Source organism: Leptodactylus fuscus, chromosome 4 (genome assembly GCF_031893055.1).
Source record: "Leptodactylus fuscus isolate aLepFus1 chromosome 4, aLepFus1.hap2, whole genome shotgun sequence".
Lineage (NCBI taxonomy): Eukaryota > Metazoa > Chordata > Amphibia > Anura > Leptodactylidae > Leptodactylus > Leptodactylus fuscus.
Genome location: NC_134268.1, coordinates 71207244 through 71225633, shown reverse-complemented (window position 1 = coordinate 71225633; position 18390 = coordinate 71207244). Strand labels below are relative to the sequence as shown.

Here is an 18390-nt window from a genome sequence, read left to right as displayed (position 1 = left end):
GGGACACTTAAGTGGCGAACACAAAGAGCGGTTCCATAAGATATTTCTACAATGGAGAACAGATATCAAGGCAGCTGGAATCCCAACATTATGTAGGACTAATGTTGGTTTTTGCAATGGGAAAATAAGACTGTTCACAAACACAAAAGCAAATGCCTGAAGCACTTTTTACAGTCCTGGGCCTTTAAACTGAAAAATGAGACTTTTTGAAATTTTGTTATTCCATTACAGTTTTCATACACTGTTTACTACGAAAACTTTATGGATCAGGTAATTGTTGGAGAAAAACTCATTCTGTTCAAGATTATTGAATGCTTCCAAGTGCTTAATTCATTTAGGCATACTTATGTATAGCAAAATTTACTGATGTGTTACAATTCTGACTTCGGTTTGGAATCCACACACTCGATTTAGTGTAGGACAAATGGTTCTTGCCCAGTAGCAGATGAAAAGTTTTTTGTTTTTTTTTGTGGTGTAATATAGCCAAATGTTTAATCCAAGACACTACTTACCTGGTCTAAATATTTTAACCCATATTGTTGCTAAAGACATAAGAATATCAAAAGATATAATAATACTAATTCTTGGGCCAGTGGAGCTCCAGACACCAACCATCTAACTTGCTATACAGCATGGGCTTTATTCTGCAATCCACCATCTTTCCATTGCTGCGGATTCTGTCTTCATCTTTAAATCAGCAGAGTTGGGCAATGCGAGAAGTTAGCAAGGTAAATGGAGAAATTAATAAAGCATGTTACAAATAATTATATTCATCTAAAGGGCCCCAATATTCTGCCCTATAAGGCATGATAAATTGGAACAAGTAAAGTTCTTCATTCAAAAGGCTCCAAAATCTGCAGCAAAAAGACAAAAGGGCTGTCAAGTAAGAGCAAACTGGCAACAATAACGGACAGATCATTTCCTCTGCGGATTTTAGTAGCAGCATGTGGACAAATCTGGATAAAACTCACTCACGATGCTGCTACACTACATTACAGAAGTTTGTGTCAGCTCACCTGCTGCTGACCCAAATCTGTAGCTTAGAAAATCAAATTCTACTGAGGTAAAAGAAAGGGTGAACGTATTCAGATAAGAATTTGTGTGCCTTGTATTCTAGGTTTCAGTGGAAAGGTATACATGTAAATTCTTGGCAAAGTAATATCACAGGATTACTATATTGTTAAAGGGATTGTAAAAGTCATTAAAATGCGATCTGTAGGGATCAGACATTTGGACCCCGCACTGACAGCGTCTGAGTGCAGGAATTTACAGCACTGCACAGTGATCGTGGGTCGGCTCTCCTAGTCAAGTAATAGGACTGGCACTCCTATGGAGGAGACAGCAGAATAAAAAGTCCATTTGGGATTAGCCCTTTAAGTGGCTAAGCATCTTGAGATCCTTGTGTTTGTCTTCAAAATTATGGTTATGGTCACTGAGCAGAAAAAAGGAAATGTTACACATAAAAGAAATAAAACATAACCAAAAATACTTCAATAGCTAAGGGAAAAAATATTTTATTACAGGTCCTCCAGGAACTGCACTTTCATTAAAAAAAAAAAGTATGCTGCAAAATCCCAAAGACTGCATTACAAAGATCTACTCTGAATGTCAGTGTGATAAGCGGTGGGGCTACCCAGAAGTAAAGATGTATATATTCCCATAACATATAGATCCAACAGGTTTATGTTCCGTTTTCAGTTTCATTACTCAAGCTTTCTGCCAGGTCATTTAACTGCGCTAGATTCAAAGCGGCCACCAGATTCTCAACAGTCGCCTGAGCACCCTCTCGATCCTGCCAAGCAACCAGCAGGAGTTTGGCTCTCATCTTCACATCCTCACTGTCAGATTCAATGCCTTGAATGTCTGAGTCTTTCATCTCTAAGTGAGGAGCCAATGTCTTCCACTGCTCTCCGAGCTTACTAGCAAGTGACTCGATGAGCTCACCGGTAACTACCTTCTGCTGCTGGATGTCTGGACCTGAAATTGCATTAAAAGGGTAGGAGTTTACTATAAAAATGTTTAACTTCTCATATCCAATACAGAATAAAAATACATAACTGAATAACGCAAGTTGTCAATTTTCTCCATGAAAGGGACATGGAGAATATTGAGTAACAAAGTGGAAGGAGAGAAAATAAAACCCTCTGTTTGCCCAAAAAAAAGATCCATGATAGTGGTCATGGGTTCATTACCACTATCAGAAGCTAAGTTACTAGTGTGAACAGAACTTAAAAGTACGTATGCTCCTTAGACAGCTGTCCCTCAATGTACAGCTACAGTAACTTTCCCAACTTCCCCATACACATGAAAGCTCAGCTTCGCTATGCATCCATGTGTTCATTGGGGAGGAAGGAGCGGGAGAAAACCACTGCCAAACCCTTCTGGGGGACAAGATCTTCATCTCCTTCCTTCCCCTGAGCATTCTGAATGCTGATTTGTATCACACAATGCCAAAAAACCAAACCACAATAAAATGGTGCAACTGCATTTATTCTAATTCTGGAACAAAATAACAAACCCCTATAGAACTGTCATGGTTTTATAGGCATGTTTATATTATTAAAAAAAAAAAAAAAAGCTATATACACACACACATATATCTGCAGCAAGAAGGGGTTAATATCAGAAATATAACGGAGATGTTAAATACACACTTTCATTGTTCTCCTTCAACAATGATTCATTATCTTCATCATCCTCTTCATCTTCTCCCGTTTTTATTTCCTCTGAAGGGGGCTAAGAAAATGAGATTTTTGTGGTTATAATTATGCAAAGCATGAAAAATTATTTAAAAAAATTATAGTATCACTCCCCAGTAAAGTGGGGTCAGTCCATAGGGTTTCTTCAAAGAAAATAAGATGTGGACAAACTAGAAACCGGCAGTGACGAGAAACAAATATCTTGCACTTACTGGCAGTTCTTTAGCTATCTTGATCACCATGTTCTCCAGATATTCTGGTAAGCTCTTAAATTGTTGGTTGGTAGGCTGGAAAAAGTGGGGGCTTCTCCGGGCCAATAGTCTCAGTGCTCTCCAGCCATAATTGGAATTATTTACTACTCTGTAAATAAAAAAGAAAAATGAAGATAAACTGATATGAGAGCTATAGTAGTGAGGTAAATATTGTTTAGTACATAACAAAATTAATAAATCAGATTTGACAAAATTCTCCACAAAAAATGAGCAATGTATAGGTCAGCTGCATAACAGTTATGCACTTCTGACCGCTGCACGCAGGTCCATACATTATTTAGGCCATGGCAATATTTTTGTCTTATGATTCAAGAAGGGACAAGAAACAGCAACATAAAATAGAACCATCTTAAATCAGGCAGGAACTTGCGACATATGAAAGGATCACAACTTACAAAAGTAAAGAAGTATTAAGACAATTAAAAGATGGTGAAGACAACAGAGGCAAGAGGGTGGCACTATTTGGGTAATATCCTCTGGGAAAACATTGAGGCTTTGTGTCCATCTGTCCAAGTAGGTAATACACCCTAAAATACAGCTTCATTTTTCTGAGTGTATTCTATAGTTGCTTTTGGAAGTATATTATGTCACAATTAGGGCATATGGATATGGCTTGTGCACTTGGGACGTTTGTAACAGTGCAATGCATGGTCCATCAGGGCTGACTTGGCTACTATATAATTAACTATTGGCATTGTATAACTCATTAGATTTGGAGTTTGTTGCACATTTCTTTTTATACAAACACAATCACTCATTTTTTCATGAATTAAAGGCGCTTTACTGTGTCTGTGTGACCAATGTTGTCAGCTATTTAATGAAGGGAGTCAGAGCAGCAGTAAGCAAAAGGCCATGGAAAAAGAAAGTCATCAGTGATTTGGCCCATCAATGCCACAATCCTGATATCAACATACTTGTATTCATTTTCAACCATGTTTTCAGGATCTGCTTGTTCCATTGCTTCTTCAAAGAACTGTTCCAACGATGGCATAAACTCCCTAAGGTAGAAAAGCAATTAGTAAGAGAATTAGAATGTCTTGGAAGCATCTTGTCATCTAGGAAATGGATCATTCTATTTATAGAGTACAAAACTTGCATTAAAAATCAAAACCAATTTACCAAGTCTATAAGTTCCCCTGATGTACACTTTAAAATCTTAGTAAATTGTTGGCTTATAGAAATACATATTCATTACAGTAAGAATCATTAGGCTAAATATGGCTTCTTAGGACCTATAGCAGATGCTGAGATTAGAGATTTTCCACTCATGCAGCAAAAGGGCAGTGAGACTCGGTAAACAAGAGTCAATCGGGAACCTTAGATGAACCCATAAAGTGCCAGCACAGCTTTCCCACTACCATCTGCTTATAGTTAGCAGTTACCTTACAAACTGCAGATTATGTTAACTCTATGCAATTCTCAGCCAGCAGCATCCCTTATTATCCTACCTGGTTTCCGACTTGCAGGCTTCTATATTGTCAGGACACAAGTTCCAGAGCCTTGTTAACTCTTCACTGAAAAGACAGATTCTAGTTGAAAGAACAGGCTATGGACTCATCCCCATGCTTACAGGCATAGCACTCTCAGAACAAGATAAGGAGAGTTACTAATCCAAATGCACCAAAATATCCTGCATTACATAACTTGCACTAAATTTATTAAGTGTTCAAGACGCTTTCTGCCTTTTGTCCAACTTAATTGGAAAGGGGTGTGGCTTACAAATGACCCAACATATCATTCAGCACCAGCCACTGTGATAAATCTGGTGCACGATTAGGCAGTATGCAATGTCTACATCTTAGACCAGTAAATAGGTGCCAATGTTTTTCACAAATCCCATGAGGACAGAAAGAAAACCTTTCAAAACAAAGGTGATTTTTCATACAAAGACATAAGAGAAATGAAATATTATAATAATTAGAGATGAGCGAACACTTAAATGTTCGAGGTTCGAAATCCGATTCGAACAGCCGCTCACTGTTCGAGTGTTCGAACCCCATTATAGTCTATGGGGAATATATACTCGTTAAGGGGGAAACCCAAATCCGTCTCAGGAGGGTCACCAAGTCCACTATGACACCCCAGGAAATGATACCAACACCCTGAAATGACACTGGGACAGCAGGGGAAGCATGTCTGGGGGCATATAAGTCACTTTATTTCATGGAAATCCCTGTCAGCTTGCGATTTTCGCAAGCTAACTTTTTCCCATAGGAATGCATTGGACAGCGCTGATTGGCCAGAGTACGGAATTCGACCAATCAGCGCTGGCTCTGCTGGAGGAGGCGGAGTCTAAGATCGCTCCACACCAGTCTCCATTCAGGTCCGACCTTAGACTCCGCCTCCTCTGGCAGAGCCAGCGCTGACTGGCCGAAGGCTGGCCAATGCATTCCTATGGGTATGCAGAGAATCAGCAGTGTTGAGCCAGTTCTGCTCAACTACACCGTGTGCCAGTCAGCCCATCAGATGTAGCAGAGCAGAAGGTGCACTAGAACCCTTGTGCACACTCGGCTCTGCTACATCAGATGTAGCAGAGCTGAGAGTGCACTAGAACCCTTGTGCACACTCGGCTCTGCTACATCAGAGCCGAGGGTGCACTGGAACCCATGTGCACACTCAGCTCATGCTAATAGAATGCATTGGCCAGCGCTGATTGGCCAGAGTACGGAATTCGACCAATCAGCGCTGGCTCTGCTGGAGGAGGCGGAGTCTAAGGTCAGACCAGAATGGAGACTGGTGTGGAGCGATCTTAGACTCCGCCTCCTCCAGCAGAGCCAGCGCTGATTGGTCGAATTCCGTACTCTGGCCAATCAGCGCTTGTCCAATGCATTCCTATGGGAAAAAGTTTATCTCACAAAAATCACAATTACACACCCGATAGAGCCCCAAAAAGTTATTTTTAATAACATTCCTACCTAAATAAAGGTTATCCCTAGCTATCCCTGCCTGTACATCTATCCCTGTCTCATAGTCACAAAGTTCACATTCTCATATGACCCGGATTTGAAATCCAATATTCTTCTAAAATGGAGGTCACCTGATTTCGGCAGCCAATGACTTTTTCAGATTTTTTTCAATGCCCCCGTTGTCGTAGTTCCTGTCCCACCTCCCCTGCGCTGTTATTGGTGCAAAAAAAGCGCCAGGGAAGGTGGGAGGGGAATTGAATTTTTTGGGAGTTTGCCACGTGATGTTCGATTGGAATCGAACACATCGAACAGCCTGATATCCGATCGAACATGTGTTCGATAGAACACTGTTCGCTCATCTCTAATGATAATATGAGAGTACAACTCAAAAAAGTAATTGAAAGGACAAAAATAAGAACAGAAACTTCTAAATATGGAAAAGAGAAAAGATCTAGAATCTTACTTTCCCATTAAGATTTTTTTGTTTGAACCTTTGCCCAGAAAATCCTCAGGGGCCGGCCGTTTCCTTGTCATTTTCAATGGTTTACTGTCTGGTTGTCTGCAAGGACAAACACCAAACAAAAACAAATTAGATGAAAATTTATGAATTATATAACATGGCAGACTAACATAGGACATGCAAATGAACTATAAAGCAACATTCCCATTGGAACAGCACCTTTCTTTCACAAAACTGGGGCACCCTTCATTCTTCCAAGCATTCCAGTTTTCTTCTGTATTGAGTATGTGCTGAAAACACAAGTTCACAATGTTAGAGAAAAACACTAAAACACAGGTAAATATTCAAGTTCTTCCTCAATCAATAGTGATCACAGCATTCAGGGGCAAAATCGCCTTCCCCTATCACCCCTCGGACCCCTGGGATAAGATTGTGGGTTCCGAGGGGTAGTAAAAACACATAAACTTGAATAAACAAATAAGTTTAAAATAAACACATTTATATTTAAAAAAAAAAAAATTGATGTAAAAAAGAAATAAATCTGTTAGATATCTCCATGTCTGTATAAATTCTCACTATACAAAAATACCGTTCTTTCTCCTGCACGTTGAACGCCATAAATTTAAAAAAAAAAAAAAAAAAAAAAACGCAATGCAAATATATTAAAAAAAAATATGAATTTGGCAACACGGGGAGGGAAAATTTTAACGTCCAAACTATCCTGAATCATCAAATGGTTTATCCCACAAAGTGATCTGCCAGCTAGCCCTGCAATTACATGAATTATAGCTTACCTCCACCATTTTAGAAAATTTGTCTCCAGCTGACGGGGTTTCACAGAGTAACTGGAATAGAGTAGACAAAGGGTCTTAACTATGGTAATACTAATGTAGTACAGATTATGACCATAAGTAAAACATACAAACCTGGTGAACAAGTTTGGTAGTTTCCTCTATCCAAGTAGACTGCTCTTCCATCAAGATATAGTTAGAGCTGAAATAAAGAATATTTAGTCACCATTAGGTGCACAAGTCTTCTACAGTGTCCAAATCAATTTCCAAGAAACAAATTTTCTAGGGCTATCGGGTTGGGACCAATTTTAGCTGGAGTCAAAAAAAAAAAAAAAAAAAAAAAAAAAAGTAGAGAGCCTGGCTTCAAAATAAAATTATTTCGGACATACATTGTGAGCCAAATGTTATTGTGTATATAATGAAATGAACATTAACGGTAGTAGAGTGACAGACCAGGATAGAGCCGTCTGCTTCTGCGCCTTTTAACGCTCATATAAAAAGAAATAATGGAAGCTTTCCTGCATGCATGACTTTTTCTTCTTCCAGAAAATTAAAAACGATGCCAAAAGAAAGCTTCAGTCATGATATTATATATGGGTGTATGCAGACAGACATCAGACGGAGTGGGTTCCGTCTGCATCAGTCACTCAATGTCTGTTGCTCTAACTCGATGAGAGTAACAGACATTAAATAACAGTAATGTGACCGCACCCTTTCACAATAAATCTCTCACTGTTTTCTAGATCTCAGCTTGTTGTCATTCATTCTACTTACACCCAGTGGATAAAAATCAGTCCATGGTCATGTGATGAGCTCACAGGGGCACAGCACGTTACTAGGCATATGTGGGATTACGGTGCTGTGACTGTAACGAGCTGTGCACCATGGACTGTATATCATGTGATGACCATGGGCTAATTTTTATCCCCTGGAAATAAACAAAGATCTACAAAGCCTTGAGGAATTGCTACAGGAAATAGTGGAAAATTTTAAAACTTTCCACTATACAAACAATAACATTTTTCTCTTAATTTTCACGTCAAACAGGAAATTCCCTTTAATTATGCTGTACAATTATTGAAATGATACAATTAATTAGGTGAATCGTTTTTTGTATATTTACTTCCATAGGAACTCACATCACTAGATTTTAAATGACTTGCACTATGTTCACACTTGTGTCCATGTGTCAATTGTACTGGTCTGTTGTAGGACTAGAACAATAGACACACAGAGGCCACCTCAGGTTCTGGACCAAAGGCTGGGTAGCCGCGACTGAAAGCAGGTGCACTACATTGGCATCCAGCCGCTCACTCCGCTTCGGATTAGGACCAATGAATGGGCCTAGTCCAGAGGAGAGAGTGTCTTCAGGCCGAATCGCGAGGCAACTCGGCCTGAAGAATGAGCATCTCACTTCTTTTTTCCGGGAGCCGGAAGAAACGGCTCCAGGAAAAAAACCTCCTCAGCGGCTCCCATTGATTTCAATGGGAGCTGTCTTTTTGGTCAGGATTTTGAGCCAGATACGGCCTCAAAATCCTGACCAAAAAACTGTGTGTAAACTTACCCTGACTATACTGGGATCTGACAGGTGTCCGTTCTTTTAAACCAGAACCGCTGGAGATTATTGTGACAAACCGAGGCTCCAACATAAATATGAACCCAGACTTAGAGGATTATACCACCTTATGGACACTCCCTAAGAAACCATGCTAAAACAAGCATAGGGATGGGCGATTTGTGTGGATGAGGATTGTGCATCTCTAGATCGGGTACGGGCTTGTGCTATGGTGTTCAGTATATTGTTGCTAATGAAGTTCATTTATATGGTGCACTATATTGGATATACAGTATTTGTGACACCGTTCAGTAATTATTTTTTTCAATTTCAAGAAATGTAATTTATAATTAAATTTGTATGTATTGTGGTATTCTTTGACTTCGTAGACGTCTTTGTGTCCGTTGTGGGTGTAATTTTTTACAGTTTCTGATTGACCATGGCAGAGTCAGAGTTAAAGCAGGAATCAGTCTGACTGCAGAAAAATAGTTGGAGTCACGATTGGTGGTTTGGCTTTGGTACTGACTCCACAGTCCTGGAATTTTCCAAAAACAAGAAACTGGTAAAGTCCACTGCCTGACACAGAGAGCCGCTTTTGCAGCAAATCGATTAGGTTTTCAAATAAGGGGGCATTCACACTACCACTGTTAGTGTCCCTTGTTAGCATCCATCAGAAAATGCTAACAATGGCCACTAACAGATCAGTCAGAAGTCCCATTGAGTTCAATAAGATTTGTTCCGTTGACTGTTAGCATCCATTGTCATCAAATCCATCACAACCTGGGTACAGGACTTCTGGCTACACTCAAAATAACAGACTTATGACAGAAGTGAAATATCCGTTATTTTTTTTTTTTTTTAACTTTAATAACTACAACTAATGGACGGATAATAACAGACGATTGTGTAGAAGCCACAGTACAAGGCACTGTCATTAGTCTGATAAGGAGTTTCCTGTTGACAGATTCCCTTTAAAGTCTGTTTGCATTTTACAGGTAAATCTGTGTTTTTCCTGCTGCAATATGCACAATAATTATCATCAATTGAAACCCCTGTCCAATTTGCAGTAAACCTGCATGCTGGAATGATTTTTGTCCAAGCTACACCCACTCCTTGGATAGTTAGGGGCCGCTATGTGAGCCTGAACCATGAGAAATGGTCTTCAACAAAACCGTCAAGTAACTAACCAGCTAGGTCGGATAATTTACTGATAGCCCAAGTCCATGGGATAGCAGCCACACAGAATTCAGGAGTAGAAATACACAGCAGAATCCTCGAAAAATAAATTACCTTTTAAACTTTACTTGGCCTTTCAAGTACTGGAACAATATAAGGTACTGAACCAAAATATGTCGACGGAAATTGCTGTCACTCAGCTGCAAATCCATTAGCTACAAAAGGAAAACCAAAACAATTAGTAAAATAGTCCAAAATATTTTCTATACAAGTTGAATATTTTAGTTAAGGGAATTATTCAGGATCAGTTATATTATATTATAAAAGTAAATGAAAGTAATTTCTGTAAAACGCATTGAGAGAACATAAGAGACAGATACAACGCACAATACAAAGCTCCAGCAGGGTACTTTGGTGTTACCTTCTCACTTGTCAGGAACTTGGCAAAGTAAACATGTTCACCTCCAGATTTCAGTTCTTCAATTTTTTTCCGTGATGCCTGTGTATCATCCAATTTGTAACTTTTAAAGACTTGCAGAACCTCTTCTGAAAACTATGAAAAAAATAGAGAAATTTAAGTTTTAAGTTGGAACTATATCATTATTCAGAAGATTCAGCATAGTAATGCCGTGTACCAGCAAACCTGATCATCAATTAAGGAAAACAAAAAAATCACCTTGAGGAAGGTTTTCCAAGAAGTTTTGTCATAACACTGAACAGGATTCCTGAAAAAGTCCTGCAGAGACCAGAATTTCCTGTATAGATTGTAATCTATGGGAATAGACCTGGAGAAGAAAAAAAAAACAGAAGCTGAATTACATCAACATTTGTTGTCTTATGTTCCAGAATCTCATCCTGTTTTATCTTCTCTATGTCATTTTTCAGTTTCCTAATTATGGATTTTTTTTTTGCCCATTTTCTAACAATTATTAATATAGCCATACATGAAATTTTGCATATAACTGGAACCAGTGTCTCCGTCTCTTGAAAGTTGCAACAGCACTATATTGCCGATATGAGCTGATATAGCCCACATCACCATTGTAACCAACACGTAACCAGCAATACATAGCAGGAGACTGCATAGGCCAGTGACTGGCTACAGCAGTAACATGGGTGATATTGTCTCACCATCTCTGCCCCCAAGCAAAGAAGTCTGGTAGCTATTTCATGATAGCTAACAAAAGCCACAGAATAACTGCTGCAAAACTGATGTGCATATATACCTTAACTTCTTATGTGTGGCAGCAGTGTAGCTTTCTGATACACTACTGCCGGCATGTGTGTATGTAGCTTATACCTCTTCACATGGATAAAAGCATACTTACGAACTGTTAGGTGCCTCATCATCTCCCATTTCACCTTCTTCAATTTCCATTCCATCTTCTCGATCTTCTACTTGCTGTAAATTAAAGAAAAAAGGTTCAACATTATATACAAAATAAGCAAAAGCTTTAAAAAAACTGATTTTTTTTTTCAAAGTTAACAACACTTACTTTTTGTCCTAGAGTGCTGTCTTGCTCACTGACATTAAAGACTGTTACATTTTCCAAGTTAAACTGACTTTGCAAATTCAATCCTTACAAAAAAAAAAAAAAAAAAAAAAATAGAATCAATAAAACATATGAGATATAGATAGGCCATCTAAGTGCATAGCCTTGGTTCACATCTGCTCTATTATTTCATCATTCTGTTACGTTATACGGAACAGAAAAAACAAAAATATTGTCACTCAGAGGAATGGTTCTGAGCTGTAATGCCAAGCAGTCTCTATGCAATCTACTACAGAGAATAGACCCAAGACCCCATGCACATGATCAAGTGAGCATCTGATGGGGGGCTGAGTTTACACAGGAATGCACTCATAGTGACAGCAGAGTAGATTCCGTTATACGTTTCACTCTAAGGGGGCTTCCAATTCATTCTTTTTCTATGACACACAGCAGGATAGGAACTGATCTATAATCACTCATGTCATCGGAATGGAATGAATTTAAAACCCCCATAGACATGAATGCACAATGGAATGCCCTCACTTAGAGTCCATTCACACGGAGGAAAATGGTGAGGAATTTGGTGTGGAATTTCAGCGCTGAAAAAAAGCCTCCCATTGACTTCAATGGGTTCCTGTTTCAGCGCTAAAATTCCACACCAAATTCCTCACCATTTTCCTCCGTGTGAATGGACCCTTGGAGTGAATTCTGCAGCAAGCTGGGCTCCACATCAGATGCACACTCTGTTGAGGGCATGGACCCTTAATCCTGGATAATCATCTTATTATAAAAATTAACTCACCAGATTTTTCTGAGAGGGGAAACAAGCGTGCAAGGAACAGCTGAATTCTTCCACAGAACACAGTATTCTGAGATTTAGAGAGTCTTCTTAGGAGGTCTGAAAAGTGCATTAAAAATCCAAGAAAAGGTTGCCAATAAAGTAAATTAAGGAGAATTCAACCATTTATGCATCAATAACTATGTAGCTTAACAACATGTACAAGAATATTCCAGTAAATGACCAATTGGAGGCCTTACCATTACACATCCTAAGCAAATAGTTCTTTCCAGCGGAATAAAACATATTCTGGAAGCAGAAAACACAAAGTATGCTTTACTATAATAGAAATGGTTATATTTCACAAAAGTGGGTTTACAGAAATATACATGGACATATTATGTTAATATTTCAAATGAATTAGGTAAATTATACCTAACGAAATCAACAGAATTTTTTTTTTTTTTAATGTAAATTGTGAGCCCCACATAGAGCTCACAATGTACATTTTTCCCTATCAGTATGTTTTTTGGAATATGGGATGGAAATCCATGCAAACACGGGGAGAACATACAAACTCCTTGCAGATGGTTTTATGCCCTTGGCGGGATTTGAACACCAGGACTCCAGCGCTGCAAGGCTGTAGTGCTAACCACTGAACCACCGTGTGGCCCCGAAATCAACAGAATTTAACGGGGTAAAAACAGTCATCGTCAGCTTTTTCACACATCAACACCACTATTACCACTGGTTCACATCTCCGTATGTATTCTGTCTGGGGGAGTCCGCATGGGGACCCCCAAACGGAATACCAAATGCAATTGCAAGGGCTGTGCAGTAAAAGCACACGAACCCCATAGACTATAATGGGGTCCGTGTGCTTGCCGCGCGCTGCCCACACGAATCATGCAGAGAGAAAAGTAGACAGTGAAGTACTTTCCTGTCCGCATGTTCCCTGCGGAGATCTGGCGGCAAGCACACGGACCCCATTATAGTCTATGGGGTCCATGTGCTTTTACTGCACAGCGCTTGCAATTGTGTTTGGTATTCCATTCGAGGAGGTCCCCATGCAGACTCCCCTGGACGGAATACCAACACAGATGTGAACAAGGCCTTAACTCACTACTGAGTCCTTTTTTAATCTATGGATGGGTTAAAGGGGCTTTCTGAAACTGAATTATTGATGGCCTATTTTTAGAATTGGTCACAAATATCAGGTTGGTGGGGGTTCAAGGCTAAGTGACGTCACAAACCACAGAAGAAACTGCAGATCCTTCCCAAGTGCCATGGCCCCTGCTATCAGCTAAGTGTGGTGCAGCCACAAGCCAGCCCCACACTAATGGGATATTAAAATATTATTTAGTATTAAAATCCTTGAAGCCTCTTTATAAAAAATAATTATGCTGGGCATATACACTCTGAAGGTGTCAGACTGTGTAGGGATATGTCCTATTGACCAGGAAAATGGCAACAAACAGTTATCAATTTAAATGTTCATTTCCAAGAGGAAAGATGGGGGAACGTCATAATGCAGAGTCTAAAGAAAGAATGCTTCAAGCAATGGTATCTCATAGGGAATGCAAACTGTAACAAATACAAACATGTGAACTACCACTCTATAGTATCAATACCATGAAATGTATTGATGTAAAACACTCCATAGAATACAGACTTACAGACTTCCAGGTTCCAACATTTTTCTCCACAAATGTGAATATTTTATCGCAATGATCCAGAGGAAGACAATCGAGGACATCTCCCAGCAGCACAAATGGTGTGGTAGCCGTGCAGACACCTATAGAATAGAATTACAAAGTCAAATCACAACTGCAAGCTAATAAAAAGTACACCTATTAACTGCAAATTAAAAGATTAAGAGCAAGACTGATAAAACCACATTCACATCAGTGTCAGACACCGTCCAGTACAGAGTCTGTCTGAAATCAGAGAAGAAAATCCCTGCAAGCCTGACTTTTTTTGTTCAGCAATGTCAGTGAGAAAACACACATACCTGCCAGACCTCATAGACTATAATCAGGATCTGTAAGTTATGCATCATTAAACATATTTTCTTTACTTTTTTAATCCGAACATACCCTGATCTGAGATGATTCACCCTCACCCCCTCCAGCACAGGAAGATGTAGTTTGTACCAATCAGTAGGTGCAACAAAACTGAAAAACTGATGAGGTATTTAGTAGTAGGAAGTACTAGGGCAGAGTCTTCTTTCTTTCAGCACTGGGAGCAGTATTAGGAAACAGGGCAGAACTATAGCACCCTGTATCATCCTCCTCACACTGTTGACCAAGGAAGAACTTATCCCTGCACAGAAGGAAGGACAACAGGTAGTCGGGACTGAAAAGTATATGCCCACAGAAATGCATCCCATGGAATGGACTAAAGATGGTATCGGTCATTTTGGGGGCATCCCCAATGCTGCAAGAGAACTCATTTGCATACAGACGAAAACCGGGATTTCTACCAAACGGCGGCACAGAGAAGACTCCTAAAGATAGGAGAAGAATAGCCTTTCTTAAGGCTATTCCTGATCGAGAAAAAAATGTGATTTTAATGATAGAATCCCTTTAAGTCTCTGTACTCCCAGTCGTGTATGTCTGTGATGAGGCCTACTATTGCAGAGTCATCGGAGTACTTCTATAAGTAGCAGCTAGATGAGTTGCACCTAAAGTCAGCAGTATACAGTGTGAAGAGGAAAGGTGCAAGAACTGTACCTTGTGGTGCCCCTGTGCTAAAAATTACAGTGTCAGACACACAGCCCCGGGCTCGCGCATACTGAGGTCGGTTTGTGAGGTAGTCAAGATGATGTCGGTGGTGGGTGAAATGACCGATACCATCTTTAGTCCATCCCCAATGCTGCAAGAGAAATCTCCAGCGCCGCCTCCATCTTCTTCAGGAACGACCTCTCTGCGCGTCTTCTTCCGGAGCTGGGTTCAAACTTCTAGGCCTCGGTCAGAGCCGACTGTGCATGCCCGCGGCCACAACAAAAATGGCCACTTAAACAGTAGGCTGTGTAAGCGGCCATTTTCTTGTGGCTGCTTACACAGTAAGCTGGTGTAAGCGGCCATATTTTTGTGGCCTGTGGGCATGTGCATTCGGTTCTGCCCAAGTGTATAACCCCTTACATGAGCTGGGGAAACAACTGGTTAGATATGGACTAACAACTGGTCTAATGTCAAAATTATGCTGTACATAAGTTGACAGAATTTTTCAAATCCTTTCACACTTTCCTGTAACGCCTAGATGTTGTTCTTACCTTCTGTAACTCCATTGATGGCAAGTGAAATAATGGCAAGACAGTTGTCACACGAAGCTTGATTTATCTGTGTTTAAAAAAAGAAAAACAAAAGATGAAAGTTACAAAAACTGTCAGCAAACTTGTAAGCCAACATATTTAAGTCTTGTTTTGTCCCAAAGGCAGAAGTAGTGGAAATAACAGACCAAGTTGAACTCAATAGACAATACATTAGAGGCGGCAGGACTGAGTCAGTCTGAAATTCATCATCTCTTTCTGTAATGCTTGACATAACAACTTTACATGTTAAGACTGGCTACAGTGTATGAGCACAAGGTTCTTCTTTTAGTCACTTCCGTTAAATTAATATAATGAAACGTTCTGCAATACTAATCCTTCATTTTCAAGATTGCTGCTGACAGCAAAAAATAGAATTACAGTATTCAGATTTTTATATAAAGGCTGAAGGCTCAATCAGACCTGCAACTATATCCTCTACAATGAATCCACAGAAAACCAGGGATGCCTTAATGGATGTTACTAGAGCAAACTTTCATCTGTGTAATACTAGAAGAGATCTTAAAAATCCTAAGAAAGTAAAACATTAGAAAGGTGCAGAGCCTATCAAGTCATGCATGACATTTACATAAGAACCCTTTAAAGGAGACCTTTCAACTCCTGGGGCACATGCGGTTTTATACATCGCTAGAAAGCAGACAGTGGCTGAATTCAGCGCACCATCGGCCTTCCCGTTCTGTGTCCCCAGTGAAGAGCTATCCCTGCCGGTACCGTAGCTCTTCACTGTCAGAAGGGCGTTTCTGAGAGTCAGTCAGGAACGCCCCTCCTTACAGCAGTGTCTATAGCGCTGTACTGTGAGAGGGGGCGTTCCTTAGCGCCCAGTGATGACGCTGAGCGGTGAGGAATGCCCTCCGCCTCCCCCATACTCATCTATGGACGAGTACAATCAGGAGGGGAGGGAAGCATTCCTCACCGCTCTCACAGTACAGCGTAATAGATGTTACTGTGAGGAAGGGCGTTCCTGATTGACTGTCAGAAACGCCGTTCTGACAGTGAACAGCTACCGGCACCGATAGCTTTTCACTGGGGGCACAGAATGTGAAAGCCGATAGTACCCTGAATTCAGCACACTGTCAGCTTTCTAGCGGTGTATTACACCACATGTGCCCCAGGACGTGAAAGGTCCTCTTTAAGACGTCTGCAATGTCAGTATCCCTATGTAGCCTAAACACAGTGGTGGAGGGGGGCAATCAACAAATGTTGGCTCCTGTAAAATCCTGCATTTCTTTAATAGAGAAGCAAGAGAAAGAATAAAGGGCAAGATAGGTCATCGATATTATATATTAGATCTTCAATTCAATATTAGATCTATGAGCATCTGATAGCTGAGACCTCTGCATATCTGCTGTTTGGGAACAGTGTGGCTCCCAGAACTGTTTACATGTTGGAAAGTCCGCTGCTCATTCACATATGATAGCAGTAGGTGTTTGTACTGCAGCCTTGCTTCACTGATATCTATAATACTAAAACCCACCAATACAGATTGTTCAGCAAGTGAGCACCATGGCTTCAAATATTTTCTCTGGCCCCCAAAACAAAATTAGGAAAGGGCAGAAAAGTGGTTAACATAAAAAAACCCAAAAAGCATAATCATCTGTACTACTCCCCGCCATCCTAGATAAAGCTCCCCAATGTCATTCTTTTGCACTAGAGCTGCAAATGATGATGTCTGATCCCACATGTCAACTTACACAGTCTGTAGACATATGTGGATGGTTACTTACATCAATATTGCACACAGGGAAGCCACAGCTGGGACACCAGAACAGGTAAATATACTTTTCTCACCCCTAACCTGCCTTTACTAATTTTGGTCAGGGGACCAGAAAAACCCTTAAATAGAGTGGAAGCAGTTTGAAACTTTGCACAACCCTTTTATCCCAGTATATCTTACTCCTGGCACTTGGCTGATCTAGTTGCTCAAAGCTAAGACTACTTTCACATGACAGTGAAAAATGGACATCACATGGCAGCATTAATTTCAGTGAATGGGGGATATTCTCTTGACTGTTATTTTGACAGTTGGCATAGGTCACATCCGATTTTCGGCTGTTTTCGTGGATACCTCAATGCACTGAAATGTATGGGGTATCTGTGAAAAGAGGTGCAAGATGGCCATTTTGTACCTTGGTCTTGTGCATCTAGCCTAAGGCTTCATGCATATGACTGAGTGTTCAGGTGTTCTGTTCCATTTGATATTTCCATTTTGATGGATCTGATTAGGAACTGCTCTAAAAATATTGCAGATATTCAGATTGTACATTTGGCCGTGTACATTAAGCCTTAGTTCACATTTCCATTGCAAAGTCCGTTGCTCTCATTCACTCCAGTGTAAAAAAACAAGATGAAAGCTTTCTTCTGTCATGACTGTTTACTTTTCAGACTGAAGACAAAGAGCTGTGTGCAAAACCTCATAAAATACCCCGGTTTAATAGATCACTCACAATTTCCTCCTCCAAAACAACTCTGAAGACTTGGTCCAGCGTCAGCTTCTTCTCATTCTCGCTGTAAAACATCACATTACATAGTGAATGGCCACATATAGAGGAGACAGAAGAGTGTCAGCTCTTGTGTCATGGCTATACCTTCCAGGGACTTGGCTGAACACGGCCAATAAGTGCTTGATGTTCTTGCTGGGCACGGCTTCTCTGGTGGCACTCTAGTAATACACAAGGACAGGGCACTTATTACTAGCGATCTTCTCATTGCAACACTACAAAATGCAACCAGACCGCAGAGTGTGAATTAGCGTGACAAGCAAACCAAAAAACGTCTCTTACCGTGAGCTTATTCCGCGCCTCTGGCAGGCTGAACAACGGCGGAGACATTGTACCGAAAATCCTCAGACTCTACGGCGCATCCTGATGACGTAAGCGACACCATGGGCGGCCTAGAAAGCAGCGTAAACAGAACTTCCGGTTAGTCAGTG

The 18390-nt window shown here is 40.3% G+C and overlaps 1 protein-coding gene across 1 annotated transcript; it reads right to left on the bottom strand.

The window, feature by feature from the left end:
* Positions 1 to 1512: 1512 nt before the first annotated feature.
* Positions 1513 to 18345, bottom strand: THOC1 (THO complex subunit 1). The gene is made up of 21 exons (XM_075270632.1): positions 18242 to 18345; positions 18047 to 18120; positions 17906 to 17966; positions 15405 to 15471; positions 13807 to 13925; positions 12391 to 12439; positions 12155 to 12250; positions 11356 to 11438; positions 11188 to 11261; positions 10536 to 10644; positions 10281 to 10412; positions 9974 to 10074; positions 7264 to 7330; positions 7132 to 7182; positions 6557 to 6627; positions 6341 to 6436; positions 4420 to 4485; positions 3886 to 3969; positions 2912 to 3059; positions 2655 to 2736; positions 1513 to 1977 (listed from the first exon to the last, which is right to left on the bottom strand). The coding sequence occupies exons 1-21, from the start codon at positions 18287 to 18289 to the stop codon at positions 1682 to 1684; spliced, it is 1974 nt and encodes a 657-aa protein (XP_075126733.1). The 5' UTR covers positions 18290 to 18345; the 3' UTR covers positions 1513 to 1681.
* Positions 18346 to 18390: the final 45 nt, after the last annotated feature.

Bases quoted from the DNA above. Each gene is read 5' to 3' on its own strand.
- THOC1 (XM_075270632.1), bottom strand. From the start codon at position 18,289: ATGTCTCCGCCGTTGTTCAGCCTGCCAGAGGCGCGGAATAAGCTCACG. The intron at 11,262-11,355 runs GTAAGTGTTGTT...TTTAATTTACAG, and splicing joins ACAGCACTCTAGGACAAAAA to CAAGTAGAAGATCGAGAAGA. The intron at 1,978-2,654 runs GTGTGTATTTAA...ATGCAATTTCAG, and splicing joins GTTGAAGGAGAACAATGAAA to GTCCAGACATCCAGCAGCAG.